We start from the raw sequence: 22,500 nt of genomic DNA, 5'->3' as shown, positions 1-22,500 counted from the left end.
ACAGGACGCTTCTCTGAGTTCTCCACCCCGTTGGATTTTTTAAAGCACCCAGCCGACGACTGTGCCACCCGCCTCTCAACCGCAAGTGTTATTAAACGGAACGGAAAGCTTGTGGTGAAGTGATGCATAAATGCATCAGATGCAATCGATCTTTGTCTGCTTCACGCTTCTGCGAGTGGTGGGGCTGTTGGTCAGCAACAAAGCGGCGCCAACCATCTCCACCACCTCTCCCTCTGTCTCTCTGGGCAAACAATGTTCACTTTCGATAGTTACGGTTCGATAGGCAGACAACAGCAAACGATTAGCGGGCATACGTGCTGATGCGAAAGTGTTTTGTCCACAGCCGTTCCCTTGTTGATCTGTTGTGCCATGTAACCACGCGTTTACTTTACTTTTCCCTTTTTTTTGTTGCTTATTCAATTCACTATCATGCAGCTTTTACTTTTCAGCCAACAATTATTTCCTATTTGTAATGTTGTACCTTTTTTGGGGTTTGGGATTGAAAATTTCATCAAATAAACAAGTTTTTATTTAGAATCAAATTCTTAATATTTTGTTGTTGTAATAATTTGCCTGGTTAATGGAACTTTTATTGAATAAATGGTGTTCTAGGTGAAAATCGTTGAAAAGAAAACATAACACATATGATAAGAACATGAGAAATTGTAATTAAAGTCTCAAAATTATCTCAAACTGATTTGAAACCAAAGAAATTTAATTAAATCATGGAAAAACGTAGTGCTATTCAAAGAAATGCTGAACAACCGCGTCTCTAACGACTCAATCGTCACTATTCCTCTTCAAGAACATCAAATCCTTGAGCGGATTTGATAACCAAGGCGGCATTCTCCAAGCGCAATCAGACAGCATGCTCCACGTAGCACGTTCCGTTTGCAACCGCTGTGCTCCGCTTTCCAACGACTCTCGTACCACCGAAAATGGGAAGCATGTTCCTTCTCACATAAACCTTCCGTTTGTGCTTTTAGAGCTCGTTACATATTCTTCATACACTTCCCAACTGTGCTTCCGAGGGAAACCACTGCATCTGTAGCAGAGGCAACATCACGTCTCTTAATGGTAGACGCTCCATTAGGACCGTGAGCACGCAAGCAAATCAATAAAAGTAACAAATAGCAAACACAATGCTACACACATCCTGAGAGCGTCACTGTTTGGTGAAATAACATGAAAAATCTGTAACAATCATCATCACCGCACCTGCAACACTGCAAAAAGGGGGCAACACAACAAAGACGCTAACAGCGTACGAGAGAGAGATGGTCAAAAGGAAAATATGAAAAATGCACTTATTTATTATCACATTTGCTGGCGGTTGGCTTCTTGCTTTTATCATGCGAAAGCATTAGAACGGAAGGAAGGAAGCGAACAAGTGTGTGCTTGCAGCAGCTGCTTCCCGCCGGTGTTGCTTCTTTATTGCAATTGTGTTTCGCGCCGTCTGTTCCGCGGCCTGGCGTCGTCGTCATCGTAATGGACAGCCGCAAATGGTCGAAAGTGCACTTTGCTCTTGCTTTTATCGCGCAATTCTAATGTGCAGCTGGATCGGATTTTTTGGGTTTTTTTTCTCTCTCTCTCGATCTCCCCATTTCTTACATCCAACTTCCTTTAAGATGGTTCCTTCCTTCCTCTGTGCACGGTGCAATTCTCGAACATGTGCAATGCAGGTTGCGATCTAATGTTCTTGCGTTTACTCTGTGCACCTTGTTTGCTTTGGGGCATCGTGTACATCGCTCGTGAGCTGGCTGCTAGTGAGCTGTGCATTGGCTTCACTGGCGTAGGTAATGAGCGGCAGATGCCTATCGTACGGCAGTACCAGGGTGCATAAGAACACCGCAATGATTCACTTACTGCGGTCCATGGTGCTGCAGGTGATCAGCTAAACAAGATCGGCCAGATAGGCCGGAACCAGCGATACTCGTTTCGCCCAACGAGAGCAGCTGTGATCGATCGGTATGATTAGCTATTACCACTGGGCGCAACAGCTGTGTAGTGTAACAATTGTGATTCGATTTGGTTTATGAGAATCGGATCAACAAACGGATCATTTAGAGATCTACCAGGTGCATGCATAAGTTTCTATCAGTTTTACTTGGAGAAGAATTGAGTGAGTGCATTGAATACAAACAGTGGTTTTTGTTTTATCGTTTAGTAATTAAAATGGAGTGGAAAATGCAGCAACACAAACCCAGCCATTGGAAACATAAGATTTTAAAAAATATTCCGCCTGAAAATTACGATTTTCTTGCACAAAAAAATCAACAAAATCCTATTCCTAGACTTTGTAGATATAGCAAAAAATACATATAATAATTAGTGTTGATCGTATCTTTCATAATTTTCAATAAGTTTTCAAGACGGAAGCCCTTATGAAACGCAATAAATAGCTACATTAATCGAAACCAAACATGCAGCGCACGTCTGTTCCGACCCAGATAAATTGAAATTAATATGAAACCAGCAAAGCTCCTTGAATCGCAATTTGGCCAACGTTCAGCAGCATCTGCTGCTGGTGCTCTGCTCAAATGAAGTATGTAAAAAGCAGTACGAAACGATGCAGCAGCACGGTAAAACGTGGATATAAATGTATATTGAAAAATCCTGTTGAATCCCGGGAACGCAAAGTAAATAATGGAATAAAGGGCCAATCCAATCCACCAGCAGCGGGCGCGCGCCCGAATGTACAGAACACCAAACTCATAATCCAAATGTGCACACAATCCAAACACCAAAGATGGCAGCGAAAGCAAAGAGAGTAGGGAGAAGGTGTTCCCGGGGCGGTGCGGATATTCTTGCTGGCTGGTTGGTGGTGATAACGCAGATACGCTTGAGTATGGTCATGGTATCCAACTTCAGCATGCGTTTTGGCCACCGAATGATTGGTGGTCGGTGGTAGTTCCCCGCACTTGGGCGGGCGGTTGGCTTAATCAACGAAGATTGGCCGCGTGGTGCTGGTGGCTCGGTTTGGTGTTTGAATAATTGAAAGCGTAACGTATTAGGTGCGGTTTTGCTGTTGCTTCTCGCTCATCCACGGGCCCAATGTCCTTCACCCCGCGTGAAGGCTCTTATGTGTGTGCATCACTGTTCGTGTTGCATCGAATTCCCTTTCCAGCGTTTGACAAACCCACTTCTAGTAGCTCTCCGATGGTTTCGCGCCGATTGCCCTGCGCAGTAAATGTAGTCTCTCGGTCGGTTGGTCGGTTGGGCAATTTTGGAAGCATTCCATGCGATGAAATGGAATGGAAAGCTAGCTAGCTAGCTGGGCCAAGTCAGCTATCAACCACCACCAATACCGTCGGTGCAAAAGGAAGGAAAAATGATAAAAATAGTGATCGCGCCAGTACGGTGAAAGTGAGAGAGAAAGAAGGTGGTTTTTATGTAATCCACGTGCTTCCTCCTATCTGCAGCAGGAGCAGCACCAGAAACAGCGCCAGGATACGGCATTCGTGTCCTTCAGCGATTAGAAGGATGATTTGAAAGCGAAGAAGAGTACACACGAGAGAGAGAGAAAGAGAATGCGAAAGCATCGCCGGCACGACACTCCTCGTGAGGACTGCGTCACGAAGTACATAAGGGTCCGCACCACCTCCTCCTCAAGCCTCAAATACATAGAACCACAACCAGCGTCATTTATCGATTATGAACAACCTTCATGACCTTAGTCAATGATTTTTCCGTTGCCCCTTGAACACAGGCGTCAGTGACGTGAGGTGTACGACGTGGCGGCGGGGCACGATGGTGGTGCTTTCTCCCCAAGCTCCTGACAACCGACGATATCCTTTCAGCAAAGAGCCAACAACGCAAACAAGTTTATTTATCATTCCTGTGCGCGTGTGTGTCTGTGTGTTCGCTTTGGAGTTGGTTTTGCTCCCATGACATCGATCCTTTTGCTTGCTTGCTTGCTTGCCACACACCAGAGCAACAGTTTGGTATCGGTGCCAGCGGGGTGGGAGAGAGCCTCCAAGTGTGTTACTTCAAGGATGCCGAATGACCTCGGTCGGTGAGTTCGCACACGGTCCTTCCTTGGTGTTGCCCTTAGCTTCTTACGTCAGACAGGACGAGAAGCAGCAGCAGCAGCAGTAACAGCAAACGGTAATCCCGCGGACACGAACATTATGTGCTCGTGGAGCAAATGGAAAAGTAAGGCTTACATATGTATTCCTTCGATACACCACAGTTGGAGTGTTGCAGTGCGCTCTGATGGATGTGGACAAGTCAAATGTTAAAAGAGGAAATGCAATCTAACCAATAAGGACCAACAGCAAAGGATCGTGAAGGATGCCACAGGATGTTTGCTAGTTCTCGGTTCTATTTTTAGAACTACTCCCTAAAAAACGACAGGATGTCAGAGAATGAATTCGATTTTAAAAGCTTCACCCCCAACCCCCCAAAGAAATGAAAGGTAAAGTAAGTAGCTTCCTCCTCTCAAGCTCTCAGCGGAACAATAAAATATACCTGCTAACCCGGCCAATGACCGGTCCCAGCGGCCCTGCGCCTGAATGATTGATGCCACCGATAGCATCGGTTTTTCCTTCTTCAACATCGCGTCACCGGCGGCACCACGCAGCACATGCAACAATGCGACGGAACGGTCCACTAGCACCAACACTTATGCTGCTCCTGCTGCTTATGCTGTGTGGCGCGCTTTCAGCCAAAAAGAAAAAAAAAACAACACACTTCGCGACTAATTTCACGATTCAGCAGCTACAACAACACGCGTAATTCACTTTCGTTTCGTTCAGATCCGTCTCAACGATGATGACGAAGGCGGTCTGGTAATTGGACGGTTTCTAGTGCGTCGATTGCTGTTGATTTCCATACCAGCGTAACACAAATATTTTCCTCTTTTACGTTGATAAACACTCGCAGCAGCAGCAGCAGCAGCAGCACAGGCGCGATATACACGATCGCGCGACCGAGTTTGTGTTGATGATCGATCGGTAGGCCAACAACTCCGGAGAGGCCGTTTTGATGCTGAAGAAGGAGGAGGAGAAGCAGGAGCTATCCGTAGACAAGATAATTAGTGGCACTGGCGGTGTAATTGCTTCACACTCTCACTGTGATCCGTTCCAAGCGCCCACGTTGATCAATCCCAAACAGAGTTTTCAGTTTATGGTAATATTTTTACCGACTTTCATTCTCTTTCGAATAGTTCCACTAAATATACGATTTAAATATTAAACTTCTACACCGCCGACAGTCTAAATACGTTCACAAATAATCACAAACTGCAAGCAGATGAGCAGCGCCCAACGGCAGCATTAGGACTAATCGAACCAAAATCAATCCAATCTAAACCACCACTTCTGCTAACGAGATGCTTGCCTGGCTTGCACACCCTCCCGATTGCGATTGAAGTCCAGTGGAGAATTGGGACACAGACAGCTCGCCTCCCTTCAAAAAAAAAAAAAAAAAAAACCCCGGAAGTACCACTCGTCTGCCCCAGCGAACGTACAAAAACGGACAGACAACAAGAGCCAGTGAGTGAGAGCAATTGTCGGTGAATGCAATAACCTACCCCACTGGTGAGGGGATCACGGGGAGACTGGGCGGTCTGCCAGACACTGGTTGTTTGCGATAAGCGTTATCATTTCACTACTTTCCATACAGACACACACCAGTGTATGGATGTGTAGAGTGCAACTGCATATGGTGCTGCTGCTGCTTTCCATACTCTTATCCGGCTTCGCCCCATCGCAATCCGAACAGCGTGCAGCGTGGCTTGTGGTATTGGGGGGGCGAATATGAGATTGTGTGTCGCGAACTGCTCGAGAGTCAAATGCGGTCCACGTCAACCACACAACCGCCGACAAGAGTCCTTGACCCAGTTCGGGGTACGTTCGGAGAGGGAGAGAGAGAGAGAGACACGCGACAACCACGCCGACGACCACCACCACCCGGCAATGGCCCGACGACAAAGGAAACGATGCACCATCGGACCTGGAGGAGAGGGAGATGCAATTGCAATCGCGCACCCTCCCCGTCAGACAAACTGTTGCATTCCAGTTTGGTGCAAGTGACGTTACCGACCAACCGACGGACACCGGATGTTGTTCTGAACCAATTTGAATGAATCTCTGTGGCCACCACCATCTGGAATCGGTTAGCGACTTTAACGCGCGTCTTCGGTTTCCACAATTGAACACAACCGTTTGCTTCCATACCGGTGCAGCCTGGTGTCTCTCTGTTTATCCGGTTTCAATGACGCAAGGGCACGGTGCATCATCATCTTGCAGAGCACTTTCTTCACGGTTAACCGATGACCGCGTCTTCGGAATCATGAATCGCGATGGTGATGGTCGCACGTGCCATACGGTCGCGATGGGACGTGTTTGGAAATGCGGAGCCAGCTTGACCCTGAGCGCGGCAAACCGAACGATGATAAGCTACCATAAGAAACGGGAACACGACGACGACGACCGCCGATGGACGATGCATTTGCATTGGCTGCAATGGTGATGGCGTCGTGCGTGGTTAATTGCAATGTCAATAGTCCAGTCAGACACCCTCGTAAGGGAGCAGCTTGGCGTGGTGATGACGAACTGACCCTGGAAGCTGAAGATCATCACCATCTTCTGCAGAATACTTTGTTTAATTTTTCAAATTTCATCACACATTTGAGGGAATCTGAACAAGGCGATTTTTTTTTGGGTGTGGTTTGTAATTCAATTCACAGTCAGTGACCAGTGAGGGCAGAGTCGTGGTACGTGAGATTACGCTCAAGATGGACACTAGATCTGCACAGAATTGCGACGTGCTTCTACCAGCAGAACCTCACTTTTCCATTAGCACAGAACGGGTCATCCCAGCAGAGAGATTTATTCCATTTCCAGGATCCTAACGCCCATGGGGATAGCACGTGCCAAAAGACGTAGAGCACTGAAAGGACACTCACCGTCGCTAACAGTCCACTGCTGACTATGCAACGTTAGTTACTGGTTATAGAAGAAGGGGAAACCGAGAATTGAAATTAATGTGTTCCTGGTGCAAAGTGCATCGCTTTGGGGCGTGCTTCTCTAGAGGGCAAAAGGATTAATTGAATCCGCCATCTCGCAACTCGAACTTACATTGCCCAGTACCCATCAGTTAAGGTCTGGAAACAATGGTATGATCGCGAACTAGCCACGGTTAGAAATCCGGTAGAAACGTAAGCTTTGCTGGAGTAAATCGTTGTACATTGTAACCATCGATTTACGATCGAAATGCCTCGCTAATCCATCCTAAACTTCTTAGTTTGTAGCAGTATCTCACTCAATCCTGCGCCAAGGAAGCAATTTTATGCAACCAACGCAGCAATCGCATCAAGGACAGTTGCGTTCCAGCCGCCCGTCGCAACAAATGAGCGGAGTGACGGCGCATTAAGAGAAGCGCATTGCGTACTGCAATACAACTTGACTTGGTGCTTGGGCTGTGTACAACTTTGCATTTAAGCATCAGACTGCACCGGTCCCGTCCTGAAATGACGAACGAGGAACAACGTTTTGCATTAATAGCCCGCACCGGCAAGTACACTTTCGATAAATGGTCACCCGTCTTTCAATTGCTTCCTGCATTCTCAGACGCTCACACGCCAGGTGGATCGTTAAAACGATCGTTCAGGCTGCGGCTCATATTTATATTTCTAACTGGCGCTCTGGCGGAAAACTGTTAGTTTTCTCAAGCAATAGCATATCCTGACCACGTGCTCGAGCGAGCGACGGACGCAAAACGAGTTTCAGAAAGTTGAAAAATGCACATCAAGCGCCAGTTGAAAAGGGACTAGATCTGGTACTGGAAAGGCAAGCTATAGCTCGTAACGACCATGCCCATGGGGTAATGGCCGGCAACGAGCGCGCGACATGCCGATGGTCCACGGCGTCGACATGGATCACTGGGAACCTTGAGAATCACTCTTGCATTTTACGAGTTTGCTGCTTCTTCGCTTTGCTTCGGACTTCGGATTCGAATCGAACGTGGATCCGTACGAATGTGCGGTAAATTGGAGAGCCCGACAGGCCAACATTCATCACCATCGCGACATTGCACGTACTGTAGAGTTCAACCGCACTGTAGACTTCAATGCTCGCGATCTCGCGCCCCTTACGCGTTAGTGTTGTAAATGTCATGTAGCCTGGAAGAATTCTTCGCCTTCGCCTATTTGCACAGCATAAAATCGTGAAATCTGGGAAAGAGCGGAGATTGCGAATTGCAAAAAGTTCAAATAAATCCAGCGACCGGTGCGAAAAAGAAGCGAAAAGTGTACCACCGCGAGGCGCGCAGTCCACAACACAGGATGGAAAGCCATCCCAGCTCGATGGTGGCGCTGCCCTGGCATTTGCAAAGCAGCGATCGCGATCGCGCGATCACACAGACACGCACACAGAGAGCCGTCGTCGGTTGACTGGCTGTGGCGTGCGCGCTCTCCGCGTAATCCGCGAAACGAATTCGCGATCGTTGAAAATAACATCTTTCAAGGTCATGCGGTACCGCGACACAACAGTACCTCGTCGTCATCCTCCAGGGCTCCAGGGCGAGAGGGCCCGACCAACAGCGTCGTGGATTTGTTTTTCCTTTTTGTGGCGGCATCATTACGGTAGTACAGCAGCTGGAGATGAGAGCTCGTTGGGAGCTGTACAGATGGTACATCAACCAGCAAACTTATTTACACTGGATCGTTGAGACAGTCTGTTTGATCGTACGCGATCGTGCACCAAAGAAGTACGTCTGGTGAATCAGCTCATCACAAAGCCGGGGACGGAACTGAGCGAAAGATCGATCAAGGTGTTTGCGCGTTATTGTGAGCATCACTTCGACGATCGACGATCGGGGGTGAAAGTGTCACACTGTCATGCTGAGGCGATTGATGGCGATTGCATTCGCTCGCGAGCGATCGAACTGTCAACAACTTGAATGCCGCACTTTGTTGGGAACCCGGGACCCACACAGACACATCGTCGTCGTTGTCTCTGCGCCGAGACCAGCCGTTGCCACTCCGGGATGCGTAATCATTTGACTTTCTAATCCAATGCTAATACTTTGTTGTGTGCGATACGATGCTGTGTAAATGCGGGTGAATTCAGTGATCGCAGTCCATCTTGCGATCGAATCACCGACCGAAGAAAGAAGACCGACCGGAGTCAGTCAGTCAGTCGATCATCAACAAAACGAAACCGAACGAAAACCGAACCACAACACGCGACCTTGAATTGTGTCTGTGTTCCACACAGCGAATGCTGATGCATGCAGCCACAGCAGAAGCAGTTCTGTCGGTACGGAATGACAACAATCTTGAACCGGCTGGGGCCGTTACCGGATTGGATCGGTTTATGCTCTCCCAAACATAGTCAGAATGGGGCCACAGAAACGGCTAACCTTTGCGCAGGATCGCACACCACTCTAGGCACTGACTACCTTCGCCTTCTCTTTCTCTCTCTCACGCTACTTCTTTCCCCTGCGCACCAGCGACAGTAAAAGTGCATCCGTTGACTGAATTTCACCTAAAAGGAACGCATCGGCAGCTGGTGTTGCCGGTTGGCGCGGAGGGGGGATGATGATCAAATTTCGACCGCATTCCGGTAAATGTCACTCAATGCATGAGGATGCCAGCCGGGGACGCCGGGGTCTTGGGGTTCGCTCGCTTACGCTCCTCACACCGCGGAACAGCGGAAGGTAAGGGGGAACTCGAACTCATAATGTGCCACAGGCAGTGCAGGAGCCAGGCCAATAGTTATGTGGCTTGAAGATCGCCCAAAAATGTTGCCACAAAAGCACAAAATCACACGCGCACATTCGTAGCGTGGTTCCGGATGGACGGGTCCGGTTTCTCGGGCTCGGGCCGAGAACATGAAGCGATTGCTTGGAACGGAACAAGTTTCTGTCGCACGGTTTTACCGACGTGAAGCAGACCGAAAGTGAATGTCTCCGCGTGTTCATACTAGAAAGGCTTGCTTGAGACTTTTGATACCACACAGTTCTGGTCTAATTGTCGTGGTGTGATTTGAAGCCGAGGTTCACTGCAAATAATCTCTGCGCTACGCTACTTGCGTTGCTCGAAGTCACTCCCCACAGTACTCCTGTTTCGGTGTCTGATTGTTATTAATGAGCGGCAAAGATACAGAACAGAACCCCCCCCCCCCCCCCCCCCCCGCACCCCCACCACAAAGCGCTACTTCACGAGACACAAGATGGGTTTTTGTTCGGTGCTTGTCGTGGTGCTGGCCAGACCGCGGATGGATACAGATGGCCTATGGGAACACAACACGGGTTGCACGGGGGACTGCAGAGAGCGTGTGGTAGAACCGGCGAAAGGAACGGATAACACAGGAAAGCGAGTGTCAAGAAATCATAATCTTGTTCATCATCATTAAAAACAACTTTTCTGCCCCAGACGCCAGCCAGCGCTGCGATCGTGCGTCCTTTCTGGCCAGTTTATCTGTCGGACGATGCTTTTTGGCCGCGTCGTCTACGGAAAGTAGTGTTGCAGGGGATTTATTCCTGGAAGATACTGTTGAATATGTTCTTCTTCTTCTTATAGGATTATTGTCTCGTTTGCTTATCACAATGTGTAACACGAGTATCAGTGCGTGCGCTTAAGTTACTAACGACTCTTCCTATTTATGCTTTATCCACCATCCCGTCACTCCGCAATGACTACACTCCATCATCTACAGCACATGCGATGATAACGCTTGGTATCACGACCTTTTGCGCCCTGCATCAATCACTGACAGGCACTGTAATCCAGTTGCATACGATCGTTATGCACTGGAATGATCGTGTGCGGTACCACAAGATACGAGATCAACCCACAACCGGCACCAAATCCAAAATCTCACAACCTGCCGTGCTGCACAAGACCACAGACGAAAGGGCGCACCACGAAATGCACTCCACCGACCGGACCCGACTACTGCTGTCCCCGACGCATACGCGCAAATGTTTCGCGATTCGCGTGTCGCCTCCTGCACGAGCGCTCCTCGGAGGAACTCTGACGGACTCTGAAGCGACGGCGGGACACAATCGTGGCGAATCCATCGCACAAGGACTCTGCAGAGAGAGAGATAACTCGAGCGCAGCGAGAGAGGGAGAGAGCATCCGCGGCAAGAGAGCAAGAGAGCGAGATCGATCGAGAGCGCGTGCAAGGGGTGTTCGATAGGGGAGTTGTTTGGTGCTTGTTTGGGAGATCTTGTTCGCATCGGTTCGCACAATCATGCTCCACAGCGCGACGATAACAGAGAGCGAACAGTACGCACAGCATAGATAGTAAGTAAGAGGCGTAAGAGAGAAAGCGTACTGGTTTGGAGCAAGCGAGGTAAACAAGCGAGAGAATGGAGACTCTTGGAGGTAACATAGATGGGAAGGCATGGCGATAGAGTGGCCCCAGGAGAAACAGAAATGCAAATGCAGACCCCGTGCGATGGTCCAAATGCAGTGCTGGTAACACAGATGGAGCACCAAACATCCATCATGTACTCGAGATGATCATGTTTAGGTGACAATAGCTGAACATAACAAAGATAAAATATACCTTTACAGACTTGCAAAAGAAAAACAGTACTGCATAATCAACTTACGGACGTTCCATGCATAATCGGAGAGTTCATTAAGCGATAATAAAGTAAGTCTATCCCCGTACACTCACCTGTAAAGAGAGAGAAAGAGAAAAGTGAATAAATAAAACTAACGAAAGGGAATCTACAACAGCTGAGAGATAGAGCGAGAGTGTACAGAACGCCTGAAAGGATCAAGTTCAAAGTCCTTACTGCTCCGTAATTGAAATGTTACAAAATCTATTCCCACGAATCCCTGCGGCCCCTGACAGCAACAGCAGCAACGTAGGAGGGCATGTTACCTAGATTGCAAGCACGGATGTGGCGTAAGCAAGGCAAGGACATCGCGCTTCCACGAACGACAGGACCATCGCAAGGCGGAGCCACAAAACCCGCATCAAACGAAACCACGGGATTACCCGGAGAGCATGCGGTGGGCTGAGCTGGGTGCCATGACCTAGCCTAAGGAGTGAGCGGTATCCTAGCTGGACAAGTTGCTTCACTTCATCGGAAGGATATCTATTTTCGCTTTGGTTTGTACCTTAAGTTGCTAGGTTTTGAATAGCAAAAGTTTATGTTAACCAATTTAATGAAAGAAGAAATAAATCATAGATCAACTTTTCCGATCTTCCCTCTTAGTTTTAGCAAGTATTTTATAAAAAAAAAACTTTCCACCAACTTTGCTCGCTCAAACAGAGCTTCACAACATGCGACAGGAACAGGTACGAAAGGGTCCCTAAAAATACAATAAATCACGGTGGAAAATCGAAAACTTTTCCACCAGCTCGTCCAGCCCAACACGTCCAGTGCTCGTCCAGGTGACGGGCGGGATGTGGATGGGAAGCAAATCAAATTGACGTTCTCCTCCAAACCAAGGCACAAAAGGATGAAAACGGCGAAAAGGCACAACACTCACAGTGAGAGAGAGAGAACGGAACGAGTGATGGCGTTCAACGAACGTTCGAAAGCCGCCCCACCGCGTGCATCCCACCGTCCGCCGCCGCCAGGGACTATCCTGGTGTTATGTATTTGGCCCGTTTTCGGATGCCCTGCACCATCAAACAACGCCATGCAGCCGTGTGGTTGGTCCTTGGCGATGGAAACGACCTTTCGAATCGGTTCCTTGAACTTGGGGCGTTGCATGGGCCCCGGTTGGCCTATGTGCAGCGGACCAGTGTCGGTCAGGGGAAGGAACCGAACACCTAGAGCCGGGCAGAAGGACGAAATGTTTGCACAGACCCAGTGCCACAACCACCGACCGAACGAGAGAGAGAGAGAGAGAGAGAGAGAGAGAGTGGTGTACTCGAGAAAGAAAAGAGAACGAACGTGAAAATTTCGAAGCAGCAAAGAAGAAAAAAAAGAAATGGAAAACTCTTGGTGCTGTTTCAGGGCCTGGTGGCATGTGCTTTCAGTGAGGGTAGTCCTCGCGCAGCGCAACCAGCGGTGGCCACCGGATTCGTGTCAATCCTTCGTGGAATTGACGACGTACCAGCACACCAAGGGAGCTCCCTTTTTGGGGTGCGGACATTTGTGGGTGGGGGTGAGCCACATTAAACGACGAGAAATTAAACGCGAATCGGGCGACGGAGCATCGGCCACACGATGTACATCATCGCGCGGTGTGAAAATATTATGTGAAAGTAGCTGCGGTGGTGCTGCTGCCCTAACACGTCACGTTCTCCAGTTTCACATTAAACATAATCGCCAGAAGGACAGGGTAGCGGGTAGAGTGTCCCAGAATGGCGTAATGGCATGAGCCCCGTTGCCTGACTGCCGTACATATGTACGACCGATTCTCTCCGATCATCTTCATCATCACCGTCACCCCATCATCGGTATCTGCCATTTCGTGCGATGACTTGTTTAGTGTTCCAATGACGAAACTGAACAGTGCCGGTACGGTACGTAGCACAACCGGAGGAGGATGAAGAATATAGATCAGAAAGGTAAATATGTGAACCTTGTCTTCTTTCGTCGCGAACCGATGGAGGTCAGTGGAGTAGAAGTAGCAGTAACGTGGGTGCGTTTTGTCCGGGACCTGCATGCTCCTGCCCGAAGGATTCATGACCAGCACAACATAATTTATGTTGCGGCCATTGGTGCGTGGGGAGTCCTTCGTTCCTCTCGTGGGGATTTGATGGCCCACTCAGCTGTCACTCACAAACCATTTGCAAACGCCGCAAAACCACCGCGCGTACGATCTGATCATGCCGATGCCCTTTTGCATGCTTCAATTACCATGCCACCCCTGGGGGAGCATTAACGGATCCTTGGGCGATCGGCGAGTGAGTAAACAATGCCATTGGTGGCAATCGAAAACCATCTTGAGATAAGTATGTTGATTGCAGGCTGTGAGAAACTCATAATTGCATAACACCTGCCAGTTGCCCGTTGGCGTTGATCGTTCTCAAGAATGTTGATCTAATTCTTGGGACCTCCGATCGATTAAGTTACGACGACGACGACGATGATGGTGTCCGAAGCACGAACGCAACGAACGATACGAAGAAACACAGAGAAGCGAAGCGAAGCGGTCAAGCCAAGAACGAGGAGCGATCGCTGCGTCGATTGAGGCCTCTCCTGATCTTGGTGAGGGGGCTGTGCTGTGCAAATTTATGCAAACGATGAGAGCATCGGTTTTTATCTTCTTTCGCCTCTCCTTCTTCTCGCTGCTTCTCGTGCTGCTGCTTTCAAGGTTGATACTACCGGTTTTCGACTGTTTGTCTGTTTGGTGGTTGCGATAGCAATCTGGGTAAAGGTTGGAGCGCGGAACGAGCGCACGAATGAAAGAACCTGGACCAGAAGAGGACGCACCGGGTTCGATGATGCGCCTCCTTCCTCCTCCTTATACGAGCAGCTAATTCGCTCCTTTTCGAGTCGAGAATACCGGCAATCGATTCATTCGTTTCCCACACGAAATGGAAGACATCAATTTGGGGCTTTTTATCGGAATTTCACCCCAAAGAGACCTCCCCACCCACAGTGCAACTGGAACAACCGGCTGCGGGGTGCAGAAACAGCCTCGCACTTTCCATCGGACCTTGAAATGCAAACTAGCACGGGATGAGGCAGTGGTCGGAGTTTTGTGTGTTGCAATCGGTTCGACGGCGCTAGTTTGCATAATTCGAATGAAACTCAAACCTCCACACCACACGGAAACTGTTCGCGCGCGACCTGAGAGAGAAATGAAGTGGAGGAATGGAACGGGCGAATGCATAATTTTGTTCGAAAATGTTACGTTCACTGGTGACAGAGCCAGATGGCTCCCGGGGGGAGGGCAGAGAACAGTGTTTGAACAGTTCATTTAAAACAAATGAATCGGAGCTTCGAAGCCATCCTGTGAAGGTTGTATGTGAAGATCCTTGAACTGGATGGACAAGTAATCATCCTCCGACATCCCACTGTCTTGCTGGAGTGTAAAGAAGCGTTACACGCGACTGGTACTACTAACCGGCTAACTATCCTTCAACTTCAACACCATCGTCGAGCGAACATCGTGACTGCACGATGTCAGCGTCTGCGAGATGCCGCCACCATTTTACGACTTGCTGGTGAAGGACAACCAGATGATAGAGTTGCACTTGCCGTCGGTCGGAGGTAGCATCCCTCTTCTGGTGTCTCCTGGCACATGGTTTGCCATCGCGGAAGACATCAGTTGCAGTGCATCAGGAGGTGCATCAGAAGCAATGCAAGATGGTATGAAGAGAAGCAGCTTTGCAGGATCTGCCACGAATGCTGATGCTGCACGATGGATCCATTTCTCTCCACCTCGCTCTCCCTGTCTTCCTCGACTTCCGGAATAACGATGGAACGATGGCAAGGCGGGATGTTCAAATTACAAATCGATTTCATGATAGCTGTCTGTCTGGCAGAGCCGACGATAGAACCGGGAAGCAGAAACCGGGTCAAGGATGTTCCAGCGCGTGAAATGAGGCCATCAAACAAAGGGACGCGATGAGATGGGGGGGAAATGTGCTTCCATTTGCGTCACCGTTATAAAAAGCATCTCCCGCAGACAGTCTGCAGCACCGAGGGGAACCACACAGCGCACAGGACGGTACTTCCGGGAGTGTGGCACCGAGGTGGCAGCAAGGTAGCTCCATTACCAGCACCAGCATACATATCATTTTACTCTGCACGTTGAGAAACCTTGGACTGGCCGATATATGGGGGCCAAGGATAGGAAACGTGCGTTTCGTTATCAGAAAGAAAGCAAACTGTGTCACATTGCCAGGCACACACCAGGCTGAACCAGTTTCGCCATAAAATCATGAGCTCCCCGCTGGTTTTTTTCTATGTTGCTTAACACGACCCGGTGTGGGGCATGTGCCAATCTATCTTCTTCTTGCCCCAGTCTTGGGAGAAAAGCAATTAAAAAGGACTTAAAATGGCTGTGTGTGCGGTTCGCGAATGAGAAATCTCAATTAGCACCTACATCTCTCCCGTAGCCCCTCCGCCCTCTAGCGCGGTCTTTTTATGGAAACTGTAATTAGAGCCTGCAGGAATGCTGCCCCCGATTGGTCGTTGGTCGTAAGCGTTGGAGCGGGGAAAGTGCCTACTCCTGATTGCAGTTTGATTCCGGTTGCGGGATTCTTGGTGACCGTGAAAGTGTGTATCCGTTACGCTCTTTGGAATATGCTAACGCACTCTCTCTCTCTCTCTCTCTAGCTCTCCAGCTTGTGGTGGCCCGGTTTGTCTGCTAGAACTTACCTCTATCTCCGGTATCCATGGTGGAGGCGTAGACGTGAGAACTTATTCTGATGCTGCTGAGTGCCGGAACAAAAGCACCAAAACGCGGCGCCAGGAGTTCCGAGGTTGACTTCCGGATTTCCCTTTTTCCGCCTCAAGGTCCGCAGCTGCTCTACTCCGTGAGTGGAAATCGATCGATGGCGACTGTGATTGTGGATGGCGCCTGCTTCGATAACACAATTGTTCTCGAGGTGATGCCCCGGGGGTCCGGCGTCCTCTCTGTTTCGACCTCTGCGGAAGGACGTCCACAGCTGACGATGGGATTTCCGATTGAGTTCCTTTGCTCAAGGAGTGCACGCTGGTTAACGAAGCATCCGGTCTAGGGCGAGATTAGGCCCGGGCCGCTTCACAATGCGACTTCCAACGCACGCACGCACGCACGCACATGCACAAGGGGAACACAATAGAGCCACTACACTACACAGCTTACTATTGCCGCGAACAGAAACACACATACACACGACACACGCCGCGCACGCACAACGCAAGGCTTGCTTTTCTCTTTTCTTTTTTCGACGTCTTCCACCCGTACCCCACTCGCGGCGCTCGCACTACCTTTCACTCCTTTCGCGGCCACCCATTCGCCACCGCGGGCTCCCCTTCTACGACCGACGACCACTACTCGAACGAGGTCAGGGAGAATGCGAAAAAACGAACCAGCCAGACAGAGCAAGAGAGAGAGCGAACGCAGCGTACCGAGTGGTCGAGCGAACGAGAGCGCACCCCTTTGGGAGAGGGATGGGGGTGATCCTGTGGGGCGAACCTGCAGCACGAGAGGGTGGCTGGGTTGTTGTTTTTGCTTTCTTCTTCTTCCTGCCGCTGGTGGTGCTCCCTGCGTTTGCTTCTTTTGTTTCGCGGCGCGTCAACAGACCGACGATGTACACAAACGGATACACACGTACGCACGTGAGCCAGCACGCACCATCAACCGCACGACTGCTGCCGTCGCCGCCGCCTCTTCCTCCTCAACGGGCACTGCTTCTCCGCGGAGGGAGGAAGCAATTTCTTTTGGACTTTTTTCACTTCCCGCGCGGTGGGCATACGCACATAAACACACATTCACGACCATATCATTCACACGGGGCTGGCCATTTGGCTGCTGTGACCGTCGTCTGGCACCGTTTTGGGGTGGATGGAGAACCGATCACAAGCGCTCGGAGAATCTACGAAGAAACAAGAAGATGGAATCGATAATGTATTGAGTGGGTGGGTGGGGAAGATGTTGGCCAAGAGCCAAACTCCGCGCATCTCCAGGGATCAGCGAAAGCGTTCTTCGCGAAGAGAGTTCTAGTCCACCGTCCGTGAGGGCCTTGACGGTCTGTGGTACACTTTTGTGGCCCCTCTCACCGTGGCCAACGATCGCAGAAGGTGGAGGAGGTGGTGGTGGTGGTACGGGATCGCGGGTCGATGAACCAGAAGAGGCGATACTCGCGGTTCCGTCCTGTCTTCGGATGCCGTGGCGATCCGGTACACATCACGCGAACCGACTCTTGTTTGCCTTCCTCTAATTGTCTTCTTGTACCAGAATATTTAGGTGATCGCTTTTTTACTTTTGCTGCACGATCGACGACACGACGATCACCGTGACGACCCCTCTCTCCTTCTCGCTCGCTCTCGTTTGCCCTCTGTCTGTTTCTCGCTCTGACGAAGCGAGGATCTGTGGGGCACTTGGTTCGTCACGGTGGCACCAAAACATTCACGTTGGACTGCCCATCGGACGGCGCTGTTCTGGAAATGCTTGGTTTTCCCACATCACCACTAAACAGGACAACCAATTGTACGTGGAAAACAATTAACCAGTTTTTGCGTTTACCTTTTTTTACGCACAACGCGAAACGCGAACGCGAACGTGAATTCTCGGAAGCTCGAGCTGGGGCTGTCAAACTTTTCAACGCACTATTCGAGCTGGCCCCAACATAATTTGCTCGAACGCAACTCGAGCACGATTTCAAGCTATTTTTTTAGCATAACCGTTTATATTTTTAATTCTACAAAACGATTCCACAATTGTTGGAATAATCCCCTATCACATCCCATCCTATATATTGGCCTAAAACGTGGCTATTAAAAATGTTGATTCCTTTTTTCGTAGATCGTCCTTCAAGAATACAACCCTGCGGAATGCTGTGTGGGTTTGTTGTCATTTATTTGTTTTTTTGTTTCTGCTTCTTGTTCTTCTTCCTTCCCCGTTTTTGGTCTTTTCGAAACAATCCGCCTTGCTGTCGAATCCCCGCACCAGGGAATAAGTTGAGCGGAGGAATTCGTGCTTCAGTAATTTTAAATGTGATTCATCTTGCTTCATCTTCGAGGTTCAATTGCTGTGCACTCGATCGCGCTAGATCGTTCCGGTTCCGGCTGTTTCCCGCTGCAAAAGACTGCTGTCGGCTGTGGTGTGTGGGAAATTTAATTAGTGACGGCACCAAAAGGTCAACAACGAGGGTGGAGTACATGAAACTCTATTAATTAGATTTGTCCTCCCCGCTCCTGCGGCCACCAGTCCATCCCCGTTATGTAAGCCAACCAGCGGGATGATCATTTAGCGGAGAATCTGGAGGACACCGAGAAAAAAAGGACACCGACAACACACGATGCTGCCGCGGATTTGTGTAAAGTTCAAGCTAAAGTACTTCCTGGTAACCGTGGGCGGTCTGTACTTGCTGTACTTTTTCGGTGCGTTCACGCACTTCTTCGAGAAGGATTTTGAGGCCACGTTCGACTACCCACTCAACGGTGACATCCTGTCCGATGTGTACCAGCTACGCCATGGTCAGCAACCGGCACGCCAGCCGATCAATCGGTACAACTACACCTACATCACGAGCTGCGAGCACAAGTGCAAGGTGGACGATCGATTAATGGCCCCGCGGCTCGTCTTTATCGTCAAATCTGCCATCGAACACTTTGATCGGCGGGCAGCGATCCGGAAGAGCTGGGGTTATGAGCGAAGGTTCGCCGACGTTAAGATACGGACCGTGTTCATGCTTGGCCGGCCACGGATCGTGCCTAACCGGCGGCTACAATCGTTGGTCGATCTCGAGTACAGCACATACAGGGACATCGTGCAGGGGGACTTTGTGGACGAGTACTTTAACAACACGATCAAAACGATGATGGGCTTCCGATGGGCCGTCACGTACTGTCCGCGGGCCAAGTTTTACATGTTTGCGGATGATGATTTCTACGTGTCGGCCAAGAATCTGCTCCGGTACGTCCGCAATCCCGTCAACTATCCCGAGTATCTGGAGGAAACGGATGAAGCACTGCGTAAGCTGGCACGCCGGTTAGCGCACACGACGGAGCGGAACGGAACGGTCAACGCGTCAAGTCCGATACCGATCGAGCCGGCTGTAGCGAAGGATCGCACCAAGCGGCAGCTGATGCAGGATATGGAACTGCCACCGAATGTGAAACTGTTCTCCGGCTTTGTGTTCCGATCGGCACCACATCGTCATCGAAGTAGCAAGTGGTACGTTTCCCTCGAAGAGTATCCGTGGGATATGTGGCCAACGTACGTCACTGCGGGAGCATTTCTACTCTCCCACGAGGCACTCTTCGAGATGTACTACGTCAGCATGTACACGAAACACTTCCGGTGAGTATTTGCGATCGCGCGATTGCCACTCCTGTTACGCCAACGAGTTCAAACTCTAATGCTTGTTCTGCGGGACAGTTTCGATGATATCTTTTTAGGAATTGTCGCAATGAAGGCCGGCATCGAGCCACTCCATTCGGAAGAGTTCTACTTCCACAAGGCACCATATCTGGGGCCACAGAGCTACAAGTACGTGCTGGCAACGCACGGGTATGACGATTTGACTGAGATGACCAAAGTGTGGAACGAAGTGCGAGCTTCCGGATACGCCTAGACCACTGAACATCGAACGAAGGGAATCCCCTTCGCCTCCTCCCCCCTCAAGCGTTTCCAGAAGAACTGGAATTGATAAGATAGTTCGGTAGTTTGTTAGTTAGCGGTTTACTATTTCCCCCCCCCCCCCCACCCCCATTTGTCCCACCAACACACGGATAACGGAACGCGGGTCCAAAGAGTGACGCGAAGATGACTTGGTGATCGTACGGGCCTCACCGACCCGCGCTTCCTCGTTTTGCAGGATTATCGAAGACGTTTCGTAGGCTCTTAGCATTTTTGGAATTGATCATGAAGCTCGCGTACCGTAGCCGGACAGATAGATAAGATAGATAGAACCCCGTAGAGGTGTTTCCGTTCTCGGTTTTTTCCTAGCGTTCGTTCGGGTGGCTCTTCCCCGAAGATAGGACTGTTATCAGGTAGTGCAACGAAGCATTTGTCTTGTATTTTTTTTCTTTCCCTCTCGATTAGAAACTGGGTACTTTCGAACGGTTAGGCTTAGGAACGCGTAGGTTTGAGGTTGACAGTGTTTTACTCGAAGCAGTGTTTTTGCTCGTATTTATCTTTCCTATAAACCGAAATGTGATAGCATTGTGCAGTGGAACACTAATAAAAACCAAATCTTTAAACTTCAGCCAAACCGCTCCGGGGCGCTTTAATCTTTCTTTATGTTGGAACTTTTTTCCTTGGCCGACAGCAGCAGCAACTCGAGCGTCTCCACCACCTTGCTGTATCCGCTCTCGGTTTCTGTTAAACATTTCGTACATTCACTCAGTTTACGCTCGTTCGCAGTGATGGATCCATCCAGTTCGGCCAGCGTTCGTTGCAGCTCCTCGATGTCCTTGCGGATTTTTTGTCGTTGGTGCTCCTGGGCGTTGATTCGTTCCTCGAGTTTCCGCCGTTGTTCTCGCAGCGTTTCCAGGCTCTTGACCATCTCCTCATTCTGGCTCTGCAAGCGGGCGGCCGTTTCTGACATCTTGTGATAACGTTATCGGTCTATTGATGGGCGTACAACCAAAAAGGGAAGCTACAAAAACGATACTAGCTGTGTCCTGGTAACGGCTTCTTTGATTTGGAACATCTGTGCTGGAATGTGTACGTACACAAAAATTATCGCACAAGTGTGTGTTAAAGGGGGAAGAAAGTGCGCATGTGTGTGGTTAATAACAAGCCACTTTGACAGTTCGCCGGCGAAGAAAGTAAACAAAATCTCTCGACTGGCGCGGTTTTCGTGGAGAAATTGAACTGGCCTAAAAATGAGGTAAATTGGACGATATCCAGGATATACGGCATCGATTAATTGCATTTCCTCGCTTTCCACCGTAGAATAAGTGTCGATGGATTGTTGGTGTACTTCCCGTACGAGTACATCTACCCGGAACAGTACGCGTACATGCTGGAGCTGAAACGGACATTCGATGCAAAAGGTCACTGCCTGCTGGAGATGCCCTCGGGGACGGGCAAAACCACGACCCTCCTGTCGCTGACCGTGGCCTACATCATGGAAAATCCACATGTCGTACGCAAGCTGATCTACTGCTCCCGTACCGTGCCCGAGATCGAGAAGGTGATCGCCGAGCTAAAGCATCTGATGAACTACTACGAAAAGCAGACCGGATCAATGCCCAACATTACGGGGCTGGTGCTGAGTTCGCGTAAGAACATGTGCATCCACCCGGAGGTGAGCCGCGAACGGGAGGGTAAGATCGTGGACGCGCGATGCTACGGTATGACAGCGAGCTATGTCCGGGAGCGTGCAGCACACGATGAAACCGCACCGGTTTGCCAGTATTACGAGGGATTCCAGGCGGAGGGTAAAGAAAGTATGCTACCGGCCGGTGTGTACTCGATCGATGATCTGAAAGAGTTTGGCCGTGAACGGAACTGGTGTCCGTACTTTTTGTCCCGGTTTGCCATCAATCAGGCCCACGTTGTGGTTTACAGCTACTACTATTTACTGGATCCAAAGGTAGCCGAGGTTGTTTCGAAGGAGCTCACCCGGGAATCGGTCGTGGTGTGTGATGAGGCTCACAACATTGATAACGTTTGCGTTGATTCGATGAGCGTGAAGATCAACAAACGGTTGATTGAGCGAAGCACCACCGGGATCCACAATCTGGAACAAAAAATATCAGAGTAAGCGTGTTGCCATCACGAAGGTTTCCATGGCCAACTAATCCTTCCATGCTTGTTTGCAGATTGAAAGAGGACGACAAACGGCGGCTGAACGACGAGTACACGCGGTTGGTGCAGGGGCTGAAAGATGCATCGTTTTCGCGTGAAACCGATATGGTCGTCGCCAATCCCGTTCTACCGAATGAAATCCTACGCGAAGTCGTACCA

At 49.7% G+C, this 22,500-nt stretch overlaps 4 protein-coding genes across 4 annotated transcripts in view; 2 read left to right on the top strand and 2 right to left on the bottom strand.

Moving 5' to 3' along the window:
- The window catches only part of LOC126573078 (protein ultraspiracle homolog), a 17,842-nt gene extending 6,865 nt beyond the window's left edge, over positions 1-10,977 (bottom strand). Inside the window, exons 1-2 of the mRNA XM_050232914.1 lie at positions 10,833-10,977; positions 4,471-5,016 (exon numbers count right to left, since the gene is read on the bottom strand). Of these exons, the coding sequence (XP_050088871.1) occupies positions 4,471-4,558 (88 nt within the window). The 5' untranslated portion in view covers positions 4,559-5,016; positions 10,833-10,977. The remainder of the gene's footprint in view (positions 1-4,470; positions 5,017-10,832) is intronic.
- A 7,687-nt stretch (positions 10,978-18,664) lies between these two features.
- LOC126569460 (beta-1,3-galactosyltransferase brn) lies at positions 18,665-20,791 on the top strand. Its single transcript, XM_050226552.1, has 2 exons — positions 18,665-19,884; positions 19,963-20,791. Exons 1-2 carry the CDS (start codon positions 18,881-18,883, stop codon positions 20,156-20,158), a joined length of 1,200 nt encoding a protein of 399 aa, XP_050082509.1. The 5' UTR covers positions 18,665-18,880; the 3' UTR covers positions 20,159-20,791.
- On the bottom strand, positions 20,781-21,212 carry LOC126569461 (Sjoegren syndrome nuclear autoantigen 1 homolog). Its single transcript, XM_050226554.1, has one exon. It carries the CDS (start codon positions 21,131-21,133, stop codon positions 20,813-20,815), a length of 321 nt encoding a protein of 106 aa, XP_050082511.1. The 5' UTR covers positions 21,134-21,212; the 3' UTR covers positions 20,781-20,812.
- Positions 21,213-21,330: 118 nt separating this feature from the next.
- The window catches only part of LOC126569459 (general transcription and DNA repair factor IIH helicase subunit XPD), a 2,751-nt gene continuing 1,581 nt past the window's right edge, over positions 21,331-22,500 (top strand). The window contains exons 1-3 of the mRNA XM_050226551.1: positions 21,331-21,418; positions 21,484-22,293; positions 22,356-22,500. The exon at positions 22,356-22,500 is cut by the window's right edge and continues 519 nt beyond it. Coding sequence (XP_050082508.1) covers positions 21,414-21,418; positions 21,484-22,293; positions 22,356-22,500 — 960 coding nt within the window. The 5' untranslated portion in view covers positions 21,331-21,413. The remainder of the gene's footprint in view (positions 21,419-21,483; positions 22,294-22,355) is intronic.

This window comes from Anopheles aquasalis, chromosome 2 (assembly GCF_943734665.1).
Source record: "Anopheles aquasalis chromosome 2, idAnoAquaMG_Q_19, whole genome shotgun sequence".
Lineage (NCBI taxonomy): Eukaryota > Metazoa > Arthropoda > Insecta > Diptera > Culicidae > Anopheles > Anopheles aquasalis.
This window is presented reverse-complemented; position numbering and strand designations above follow the sequence as displayed.